Genomic DNA, 12,556 nt, shown 5'->3' with positions numbered 1-12,556 from the left:
GAAGCAGAAGAGGAGAGGAGAGAACACTGAGTCATCATTAGGGAAAGATGAGTAACCTCACTTATTACACGGCTCACTGGATACTTGATTCTAATAAGTCAATCTGCAGTCAAGTAATTTGTGCATAATTATTAAATATTTTATATTATATATTAAATATACATTTTGCTAAACATTATAACTGACCATTTTCTCTGGCAATCAAATAATGATCTATACAATATATACTATAGTATATGTTAACATTCTTTGTTTGCGTAGCTAATGGCGTATGTGTTCTTATAGGAATGAAATTATGTTAAAGCAAACGGACAGCTTAGAAAAGAGAGAGGAAATTTAAACAGAGTTTTCAGGGTTGTGAACTTATCCATGCGAGTGAAAGCGAAGGATTTACCTGAGGTTGTTTGTTCAAGAGACAAAAATTCTGTGTAGATTGAGAGGAGGGAAACAAAAGGAAAAGTGTGACAGTGCGATCAGCTGAGAGAAGTTCTTCAGGCAAAAGATTGAAACGTTACACAAATAAAAGCTATTTTAAACTGTGTTTAGATGCTTGTCTAATTGCAATGCTCTGCAGGATGTCAGTTCTTGGTTGGAAATACATTAAAAAGAGTTATAAATTGGTATGCTTGAGGCATTTTGTGTGGGATCTGTTGAAGAAATTGAGAAAGAAACAAATGAGAAAATATAGTCTAAAGTGTTGATGTTTTGATGATTTCTTATCTAGAATATTTAGTAACGTACACACTACCGTTCAAAAGTTTAGGGTCTTTTTTTTAAAGGATTACCAGAGGTGACAGTAAATATTTTTACATTGTTACAAAAAATTATTTTGAACTTTCTATAAATCAAAAAATCCTGTAAATAATAAAAATATTAAGCAGTGTAACTGTTTTCAACATTGATAATGATAAAAAAACTGTTTCATGAGCACCAAATCAGATGAAAGGATCATGTGACAATGAAGACTGGATTTAGCTTAGCCATCACAATAGTAAATTACATTTAAATATATTAAAATAGAGAAGATATTTTAAGTTGTAATAATATTACACAATATTATTGTTATTACTGTTTTTTTGGTTAAATAAATGCAGCCATTGTGAGTATAAGAGACTTCTTTCAAAAACATTTAAATAAATCCAAAATCAAAACTTTCGAGCAGTATAGTGTATAGGCCTATATATTAAGTGTGATTTTTGGGCCACTAGCATGACCAGATACAAAAATAATTACTGTTTTCAAAAAGGTTTCCCTAACACTCTTCCATTGGCTGATCAAACAGATAGCCCCGCCCCAAACTCAAGCCATTGGTTGAGCCACTGTTGCTGTGTGTGGAAGCTCAAACAAACAGAAGTAATGCTTTGAAAGAGACATAGGCTGCGTCCGAAATTGTGTACTGTCTGAGTAGGTACTGCATTTGAATTTAAATTTACTTCACAACCATCGAAAAAGTATGTTCTATATAGTACAAATGCGTGTAGTATGAATGAAATCTGGGCGTACTACATCCGCCATGTTGTTACTGTCACATGATCTAGCAGCGTCAGTTACGTCCCTTCAATTCCATTCACAAATCCCCTCCCGTGGCCTCATGGGATAGTAAAGTGTCCATCGTATGCACACTTCCGAATCTTTTCGGAAATAGTAAGTAGTAGTTTCGCCTACTGTTTTTCGAATACTATGAATTCATACATACTGTTCGCATACTGTTTTTCGCGTACTATATAGTAGAGAAGTATCCGATTTCGGACGCAGCAATAGTGTTTACACTTTTCGTAGTAATCAACCAACAAATGGTCTCTACATATCTAGTCTTGTGTAGCCAGACCTTCAGATGGACGGCAGAAGGTCTGGACTCCATAGCAGCTTTCATTGACCAAGGACCACCCAGAGGATATTTGACTGACATGTAAAGCAACCAATCAAAGTTTTTTTTTGTTCTGCGTCACGTTTAGGGGTGAGACAGTGTAACGTCGGTGTCCCTACAATGACAGACTGGCGTGTAAAAGTCTTAGACGTATTTTTGAAAGAGTCTATGCCGCGAAATTTACATACTTCACATACTTTCGAAAATCCAGCATTTAGTTGATCCTGATAAGCGCTCATTGTCACTCATTGGCGTTCTTCTTCCATAAGGGGGTTTGGGGTCACGGCATCTTTATTTCCAGATGGACTGTTAAAAAACGAGACACACACATCTCCCGGAAATCCTGTAGAATTAAACCAATCAGATGAAGACTTCTAAAATTTGAATTATGTGTGCCAAATGCATCAGAAGTTCAGCTAGCCGTCCGTGGCTGTGATGTCTGAGGCTGAGACTACTACATTTCAAGCTGGGACAGAAGAACTTATTTTACGCATAAATATACTTTGAATAAACTCTGTCGTTTTCTTGAATATTAATTAGCAGTATAGTTACTCTCACACAGACCACACACTGGTCTGTGTGAGACCAGTGTGACATATGGCCTCTAGTTCTGTGAATGCCGTACGGCACTGCCTCAGCCAGAGGACGTTCACAGAGAGTCCTAAAAGGTCAACAGTTGCCCCACTCTCATCAAGTGTTCTTTGACATTTACAGCGCTTGCATCAGTAAAATCAGCCAGTAGTGTTCATAACTCTCCCTCTAAATCTCTGCCCGCATAGGTGAGGCGGCCTTTACGAAGGACAACAACTGCCTGAATGCCGCCAAGGCCTGCAACCTGAATGACACATGTAAGAAATACCGCTCCTTCTACATCAGCCCCTGCACCAGTCGAGTATCAACTACTGAGGTGTGTAACAAGCGCAAGTGCCACAAGGCCCTGCGGCAGTTCTTCGACAAGGTGCCACCGAAGCACAGTTACGGCATGCTTTTCTGCTCCTGCCCCTCCGGGGATCACTCGGCTTGCTCCGAGCGCAGACGTCAGACCATCGTGCCAGCCTGCTCCTACGAGGACAAGGAAAAACCCAACTGTCTCTCCTTGCAAGCCTCCTGCAAGACCAACTACATCTGCAGGTAGGATGAAAGACAGCTCGTTTTACACGTCATAGAGTAAGGAGGAAAGTGCTCGAATGTTCACTGTACTTTTCAGCGAGTTAATTATTCATCCATAGAAGAAGTTTCTGTGGGGCAGATGGTGTCTGAGAAGAGATGACAAAAGTAATAAGACTGCCAGACTGTCACTTGTGTGCTGAGTTTGTTTAATGAGGAGACCTACTCTGTGGATTCTTGTTCATTCCTGCATCATTTTTTTCAGATCTCGTTTAGCTGACTTCCTCACAAACTGTCAACCTGAGGCGCGCTCGATTTCAGGGTGTCTGAAGGAAAACTATGCAGACTGTCTGCTGGCATATTCAGGTCTCATTGGTGAGTTAAGAAAATTTACTGTGTCATATCCCTTACAAAAAAGTATTGTGGTATTACAGTATTATGGTGCAGTGATGGTCTCTTATGGTAACACTAGAGTACTTTTTTGGATTACCATAGTATTTTTTTAAATTATAGTACCTTAGAGTGCAATAGTATGGGGAACACATATACTTTATAGAGGGTATGCACGTGACGTCACCGTCTGCTGGAGTGACTGCGGTTACACTCGCTGAGTGGCAAAAAGACTGAGTGGCAGCATTGATTTTCAGTGTGACTGCTGCGAAAAACACACAAAACAGCTTTGCGATTGACTGTACAAATAGATTTGACGAGAAATCTGAGGTATATTTTTACAGACCGCCGAAAGCTACAGAAAAGAGAAGCAATGGATCGCTGCAATTCACAAAAACAACAGGACTCCAGGCAGCGAAATGTGGATTTGCAGTTATCATTTTGTGTCTATGTTGAATTTTGGGGTAAAATCATACTCTATATATATTGTTATATATTGTGATGACAACTCAACAATTAAATATTTACCATTTATTTTCTGAATAATTGGGTGTTTTTAAATAAACACTGACAAAAAAGTTTTAGGGCTGGACGATATATATAATATTGATATAAGTGATCACCCGGATTTAGACCTATGTAGTATTTATTAAGCTTTCACAGGCAAATTTGCTTTATGTATTTTCCCGGCGTTGAAATTATAAATGTCAGGAAACATGGCTGCATGTCAATATCCATGGTTTATTAAAAAAGCTATAAAGTACTTTTTAAAAGTTGGGGGTTGGTAAGTTTTTTTTAAAAGGTTTTTGAAAGAAATCGATGATGCTCACCAACGCTGCATTTATTTGATCAAAAATAAAGTAAAAACAGTAATATTGTAAAATATTACGTTTTCTAATTGAATGCGTTTTAAAGTGAGTTTTGTTCATTTTTAACAAAAAATCTTCCATAATGCAGCTTTAAATTCCACCATGTAAGTCACAAAGCTGAATTTCATCATTCACATGATGTCACATGATCCTTCAGAAATCATTTTAATATGCTGATTTGGTGCTAAAGAAACATGTCTTATTATAATCAATGTTGACAATAGTTGTACTGCTTAATATTTTTGTTGAAACTGACTGTGATACATTTTTTTCAGGATTTGATGAATAGATGCTAATTGTTGAAGATGCCACTTGGTTTAATACACTGCCCGGCCAAAAAAAAAAAAAAAAAGTCGCTGTTTGGATTTTAATAGGCAAATACTTAAGAATCTATGAATGGATCATTATTACAGTGATTATTATGTTTCTAGCATGTTATACATTTGGCAACGGTTCTTTTAACCCTTAAAGATGGAGTGTGTAGCTTTTCATTTCTTAAACAACCATCTAGGAAGACACATCATGGCCATATTCCAGGATGACAATGTCAAGATTCACCAGGGCTAAAATTGTGAAAGAATTGTTGGGAGAGAGAATGAAGAATCATTTTCTCACATGAATTAGCACTGACCTTAACCTCAGTGTAAGTTTTTGGGATGTGCTGGAGGAGTGCTCACCTCTTGCATTGTCAATACAAGATCTTGATCAAAAGTGATGCACCTCTCGATGGAAATAAATGTTGTGATGTTATTTCCATCAAGATGTGCATCAATTTTTGGTCAAGATCCTGTAGATTCTTTCACAATTTTAACCCTGGTGAATCTTGACATTGTCATCCTGGAATATGGCCATAATGTGTCTTCCTACATGGTTGTTTAAGAAATGAAAAGCTACACACTCCATCTTTAAGGGTTAAAAGAACTGATGCCAAACATAATAATCACTGTAATAATGATCCATTCATAGATTCTTAAGTATTTGCCTATTAAAATCCAAACAGCGACTTTTTTTTTTGGCCAGGCAGTGTATTTTGTATCTAATGAAATGACTTTCATATACTAGTAAGTGTCCAAATGTTTGAGGCCACTGTATATTTCACTTTTGAAAGTACATGAACAACTAATCTGTGACCTATTAAACGTCTTTGTTTTCAACACAAATGACCTTTGAATATATGTGTCGACCCTTGGTATATGTGACAGGTACGGTGATGACCCCTAACTACCTCCGTGCCCCTGGCATCAGCGTGTCACCTTGGTGTGACTGTAGCAACAGCGGAAACGGAAAAGCAGAGTGTGACAAGTTTACCGAGCTTTTCACCAACAACCGTTGCCTCCGTGAGTAGACTTCATTCACAGCTGCTGCTGCTGCTGCTACTCTATATCTTTGGTTACATGCCATTATGCGCTGACTGACAGAATTTGCCCATCAAGACCGACTCTAAAGCTGAATTCTGCTCCGTTGCGTCTTCATGATCATTCACAGTCTGCACCAGTAAATCTGATCTCTGCGATTTGTGTTGCTGTGCGGTTCAGGGCAGTCTGACGGCCGAGAGACAGAAAAATCCCTCTTAAATGGGGTGGCTGAGAGGGGGGATTGACATAAAAAGGCAATAAAGCATTACTCAGGTGTCCATGGGCCTGGAAGAGTACTGAAAGCATGCATTATTTTGTCAGGGAGTTATTCAAAAACATCCATTTAGATGAACTGGATGCAGGGAGATAGACAGAAAGCAGATGAGAAGGAGGATTTGTCTACATGAGACAATGGCCTTTAGGATGACAGCCCAGATGATATAGCAGTACCGACACAAGTAACGCCACATCCACACTTCATATCTGACATGTCCTCATCAATGTGTGCTTTTGTGTTTATGTACAAAGAGAGAGAGAGAGAGAGAGAGAGAGAGATGGAGGGAGAGAGAAAAGACTGTCTGTCCAACAAGATGTCAGCGAGATCAAACATCAGAGACAGTATATATATTAGCAAAATGTTTTTTTAGTTCTTTCTAGTTTGTAATGAACATATGCCATTATTTATTTGTATATGAAAGTTGTCACACATGGTTGAAATCAAAGTAGGAAGCAGGATCTAAACACAGCAGTACTTTTATTCTAACAGAATCCAAAACAGAAACTCAGGGTGCAGAAACGGAATGACAACATATGCATAACAGAACTGACAACTGAACAAACACAAGGCTTAAATACACAGAACTGAGGAGCAAACTAACAAGACACACCTGAACTCAAACACTAATCAAATCAGTTACCAAGGATACAAACAAGTGGTGGGAAACACTGAACCAAGGAGAACATGTGACTAACGGAAACAAACTCTAGACATGAATCACTAAACAGAACACAACACAACTCAGGGGGGCCATGGCAGATCAGGCAGCTCAGTGGGCCATGGCAGCGCTGCCTCCGTGGCCTTCACCCGGGGGCCTTTCATGGCCACTACGGCAGAGGACTTGCTGCACCCCCCCCCAAAATTTTCTTGGGAGGATCTAAGGGTTTATGGGCTGGTGCGTATTCTTGGGCTGGAACAGACACTTGGATGGGCTCCTGGGCTGTAGCGGACTCTGGAACAGGCTTTTTGGCTGGTGTCCTCTCTGGACTCGGGATGGGAACGGCAGCCCTCTCTGGAAGGGAACGGGGCCATCACTGGACTGTGGTAAGGGACTGGAGCCATCACTGGACTGTGGTCAGGGGCTGGAGCCGTCATTGGACGATGGTCAGGGGCTGGAGCCATCATTGGACGACGGTCAGGGGCATGCACGCTGGTTTTCTCCTCACTCTCCACGATGGTCAAGGGGGATCCATTGTGGACAAGCACCCACTCTACATAACTCTGGAAGCTTCCCCAAGGCCCATCTCCGGGCATGCTCTGGTCTCAGCATTGAGACCTGCCTGGAAAAACACACAGAGGCTGGTGTCATCATAATGAACAAAGGGAACCAAATCCAAATACCTCTGTGTGTGGGCCTCGAGGGACAGATCCCCTTAGGAGAGGAGGAGAATTTCCACTGCTGCTAGATCCATAATAGGGTCAGTTCTTCTGTCACACACAGTTGAAATCAAAGTAGGAAGCAGGATCTAAACACAGCAGTACTTTTATTCTAACAGAATCCAAAACAGAAACTCAGGGTGCAGGAACGGAACAACAACATATGCGTAACAGAGAACTGACAACTGAACTGAACAAACACAGGGCTTAAATACACAGAACTGAGGAGCAAACTAACAAGACACACCTGAACTCAAACACTAATCAAATCAGTTACCAAAGATACAAACGAGTGGCCAGAAACACTGAACAAAGGAGAACATGTGACTAATGGAAAACAAACTCTAGACATGAACAACTAAACAGAACATGTTGGATCAACATGAGAGTAAATGATGACAGAATTTTCCTTTTTGGGTGAAGTATCTCTTTAAAAATAAATCAATGCAAAAAAGCTTCTATTTTCATATTAGACTACAAGATGAAAATCTTTTCTAATAAATCAGACATAATTAAACATTTACTTGCCTCTTTAGGCTCTGAATCTGGCCACACATATGACGGCCATCTAATAATGAACCAGTAAGAGTGAGAGAAAGAATAGTCAAGTCAAGTCACCTTTATTTATATAGCGCTTTATACAATACAGAATGTTTCAAAGCAGCTTTACAGTGATAACAGGAAAATTATGCATTTCTGCTTTTGTTCAGCTGAAATCAGTTCAGTGTTGATTCAGTTCCATTGCAAAGATCATCAATTATTAAATTAGTTCATTTCATCTATAAAGCAGTTCTGCAAAAATGATATCATCGTCTAGCTCAGTTCCTTTCTCATACAACAGGGTCAGTACAGTCAGATCAGTAACATTGTTGAATACGCTTGTATGATGCAATATAATATTCAATATAAAGATCCTCCTATCATGTTACGATCGCACAATCAAAATGACCTCAAATTAGCTCCTGAGGAATGAACGTTCTATATACTGCTAAAATGTATACAATGTACAATGTACAATTGATGTCACACATTCTGCCTTGGCTCTTACCCAAGATCTCCCCAGGATCCTATTGTACAATCTGACAACCCCTCAAAAATCTGTCCTTTAAGCTTTTAAATCTATATAATCTATCTACAATTATGCTTGGAATACACATCCATTCTTATGAGAGCAATGCAATCTTAAAGGGATAGTTCACCCCAAAATTAAAATTCAAGTTGTTCCAAACCTGTATGAATTTCTCTCTTCTACACAATAGAAGATATTTTGAAGAATTTTGGGAACTAAACATTGGATGGGACCCATTGACTTCCATAGTATTTTTTTCTCCATACTATGGAAGTAAGTGAGATCCTGTTTGGTTACCCATATTCTTCAAAATATCTTCTTTTGTGTTCAGCGGAAGAATGAAATTCATACAGGTTTGGAACTGCTTGAGGATTAGTAAATGATAACAGAATTCTCATTTTTGGGGTGAACTATCCCTTTAATGAGCAATAACACAGTAATGGACAATGAGGCTTTATGAGTCTTTAACCCTTATGAAACAGAATCAGCTTGCAAGCCTGGCCTTAAGAGAATCTCAACACTCACTCAATAATAAGGTCAGCCTACCCTCTTCTCTGGTAATAGATGGTACTTAATACACATGCAGCTTATTCTTTACCTGAGTACTCATCAATAATCTCCCACTTGCCCTTTAGCCTGCTGTGGCATGAGGTAAATAACATACTCTGAAGTCAAAAGTGCTCTTGAGAATAAAGTCATTTTAAAAAGACAGTTGAGTCATAATGGCTTCCCTCATTTTATCACCGGAAAGGTCCCAGAAACTTCTGAGTAAGTGGAGGTCTTACTGCACTTAAACACAAAGGCTAAGTGCCTCTTAATCAGAATTCATCTGCTACAGTGTTAAGAAATGAAAAGAGAAGCTCTTTTATCAAAATAGTTGATGGCAGCATGTCAACTGTATTTTAAGCAGAGCTGATTTGAGAATGACTATTGAAATTTCAGTTACAGAACTGTTGTTATTACAACCCCAATTCCGGAAAAGTTGGGACGTTATTTAAATTTGAATAAAATGAAAACTAAAAGACTTTCAAATCACATGAGCCAATATTTTATTCACAATAGAACATAGATAATATAACAAATGTTTATACTGAGAAATTTTACAATTTTATGCACAAAATGAGCTCATTTCAAATAATGATGATGCCTGCTATACGTCTCAAAATGTTTACTATGGTGTAGCATCTCCTCTTCTTTTCAAAACATTTTGAAGATGTCTGGGCATCGAGATTACGAGTTTTGGTGTTGGAATTTGGTCCCATTCTTACCTGATATAGGTTTCTAGCTGCTGAAGAGTTCATGGTCGTCTTTGACGTATTTTTCGTTTAATGATGCACCAAATGTTCTCTATAGGTGAAAGATCTGGACTGCAGGCAGGCCAGTTCAGTACCCGGACTCTTCTACGACGAAGCCATGCTGTTGTAACAGCTGCAGTATGTGGTTTTGCATTGTCCTGCTGAAATACACAAGGCCTTCCCTGAAATAGACGTTGTCTGGAAACCTTTATATACCTTTCAGCATTCATAGTGCCTTCCAAAACATGCAAGCTGCCCATACTGTATGCACTTATGCACCCCCATACCATCAGAGAATGCTGGCTTTTGAACTGAACGCTGTTAAAACGCTGGAAGGTCTCCCTCCTCTTTAGCCCGGAGGACACGGTATCCGTGATTTCCCACAAGAATGTCAAATTTGGACTCGTCTGTCCATAGAATACTTTTCCACTTTTTCCACAGGACACGACGGCGCTTCTGGACCATGTTCACATATGGCTTCCTTTTTGCATGATAGAGCTTTAGTTGGCATCTGAAGATGGCACAGCGGATTGTGTTTACCAACAGTGGTTTCTGGAAGTATTCCTGGGCCCATTTAGTAATGTCATTGACACAGTCATGCCGATGAGTGATACAGTGTCGTCTGAAGGCCCGAAGACCACAGGCATCCAATAAAGGTCTTCGGCCTTGTCCTTTATGCACAGAGATTTCTCCAGTTTCTCTGAATCTTTCGATGATGTTATGCACTATAGATGATGAGATTTGCAAAGCCTTTGCAATTTGATGTTGAGGAACATTGTTTTCCACAATCTTTTTACGCACTCTTTCACAGCTCTGCCCATCTTTACTTCTGAGAGACATCCCTTTTATAGCTAATCATGTTACAGACCTGATATCAATTAACTTAATTAGTTGCTAGATGTTCTCCCAGCTGAATCTTTTCAAAATTTCTTGCTTTTTCAGCCAATTGTTGCCCCATACCAACTTTTTTGAGACCTGTAGCAGGTATCAAATTTGAAATGAGCTCATTTAGTTGATAAAAGTGTAAAATTTCTCTGTTTAAACATTTGTTATGTTATCTATGTTCTATATATATCAGGGAATAAATCTTCCTATTATTCCTGTAGGGTGTGGCCAGTTCAATTCAAATTCCAACTCATTATTTGAAAAGAAGCCAATTCCTATATACTGAATTTTGCCCTACCATGATTTCAAACAGTTTTTCCCTTCATTTCTGCATTATACAGGCAATGCCATCCAGGCATTTGGTAATGGCACAGATGTTGGTGTGTGGCAACCCCAGCCACCCATCATGTCCACTCCACCTGACCCTTACACTCCACAGAGAGGACGGGACAGGACATCTAACGCACTGGAAGACCCAGCACTCACCAATGACCTGGACAGTAATGCGGACCATCTATACAGCTTCTGTGGAAGTCTGCAGGTACTGAAAGCAATCAGCATACTACAGTATATTAACAGTAAAAGACAAACTGAAGGAAATTCAGTGAAATGTACATCCTAGTTTCTGAAGGTCATCAGAAATAAAGTTGATTAGGAAAGTGCAGTGAAAAGGCAGTGTAAAATGTCTCCTGGACACCCAATCTCTCTTTGTTTTATTCTAGTCGCCTTTTAAACCACCATATTGACTATCTCTGATGGTGAATGACAGCTGTCAGTCAGACACACATGTTGCCGCTGGCCCACTCAGATGGTTAAAGATGCACAGCCTACATCAACTTTATAAACAGCTGGCAGCTTGTTTGGATGCTTTCAGGCTTTGCTTGGCATACGATGACTTTCATTTTTCGAGCCTCAGAGTGAGATGAAGGTTTACTTTTGATTGATGTGTGTGAGCTGTTGCAGTGATAACACACACATAGGGCCTCTGGGTAGAAATGAGATACATCAAACTGCCAGAGCTGTCATGTCAGAGCTAATTGGCTGGCACATTAACATGAGGAATACCCTTAAGCAGGATATACCCACCCATTACAATCTCTCTGAGGGAAACATATCTTTACCAATCATCTATGTATCTAACTTTAAGTCTGGCACACACGCAGTCTCTAAAACAACTGGCATAAAAACAGGTACAGATCTTCAGAGGAATATATACTTATCTTAAGCTGTCGAAGAAAACAATTGTGACTCAACTCTTGTTAAAAATAAAAAAGGAAAATGATTACTTACAATTTGCATTGAGCGCTGTTAAGTGGATTTGTAAACACCTCTGATTGGCCATTGTGTTCACGCGCTCAACATATACTGTATGTCTGTAATTGGCTACAATGATCAACGCACGGGAGTGTTTGAATTTGAAAGTGTGTATCTGTGTAAGCGCTCAGTGAAGAGCGTCAATGATGTCTATTTACAACATTTGAAGCGTTGATCATTGTAGCCAATCACAGATATATATATTGAGTGTGTGTTAACACAATGGCCAATCAGAGATGTTTACAAATCCACTCAGTGCTCAAAGCGTCACATTTTTAAAATTTCAGTATCGACTTGGTATCGAAGTCAGTCATTTTGACGACACTACTTGGTTTAAAAAAATCAAGAGAGAGAGAGACAGAGAGAGAGAGAGAGAGAGAGAGAACACCAAATCAACACCAAAATGATAATAAACTGCATTTATCTTGGCTTTTTTTCATATTTTTTCAAGTTGTTAATATTTAATATTAGTTAAGCATGGTTATGTATTTTTAGTGTTTTATGACCTTACAAAGATCCACCTAAAATTTAGTTCTGCCTAAAAAGTACAATTTTTTTCATCTTATCAAACAGAAGTGTTCATGTAAATGCTTTGTCAAAAAAGGAAACACTTTTTTCAGTTCTTTTCTTTGAAAATTGACAGCATGCTACGGATGCTGTTGATAAAGCTCAACTTATATTTAACTTGGAAAATTTTATTTATTTTTTTTTCTAAATCTGGAGCTCCAAATAAAGAATACCAGATACACTC

The 12,556-nt window shown here is 39.0% G+C and overlaps 1 protein-coding gene and 1 long non-coding RNA gene across 2 annotated transcripts in view; one reads left to right on the top strand and one right to left on the bottom strand.

Annotated features, from left to right (window-relative positions):
- gfra1b (gdnf family receptor alpha 1b) overlaps positions 1-12,556 on the top strand; it is a 32,926-nt gene that overhangs the window by 16,810 nt on the left and 3,560 nt on the right. The window contains exons 4-7 of the mRNA XM_051915530.1: positions 2,647-2,998; positions 3,240-3,349; positions 5,436-5,570; positions 10,833-11,032. Of these exons, the coding sequence (XP_051771490.1) occupies positions 2,647-2,998; positions 3,240-3,349; positions 5,436-5,570; positions 10,833-11,032 (797 nt within the window). The remainder of the gene's footprint in view (positions 1-2,646; positions 2,999-3,239; positions 3,350-5,435; positions 5,571-10,832; positions 11,033-12,556) is intronic.
- Positions 6,326-10,805, bottom strand: LOC127524138 (uncharacterized). The gene is made up of 2 exons (XR_007933002.1): positions 7,207-10,805; positions 6,326-7,145 (listed from the first exon to the last, which is right to left on the bottom strand). It is a non-coding gene; the product is annotated as an uncharacterized LOC127524138 (long non-coding RNA).

The sequence above is a fragment of the Ctenopharyngodon idella genome, chromosome 12 (assembly GCF_019924925.1).
Source record: "Ctenopharyngodon idella isolate HZGC_01 chromosome 12, HZGC01, whole genome shotgun sequence".
Lineage (NCBI taxonomy): Eukaryota > Metazoa > Chordata > Actinopteri > Cypriniformes > Xenocyprididae > Ctenopharyngodon > Ctenopharyngodon idella.
The sequence above is the reverse complement of the archived record's forward strand: the minus strand, read 5'-3'. Positions and strand labels throughout refer to the sequence as shown.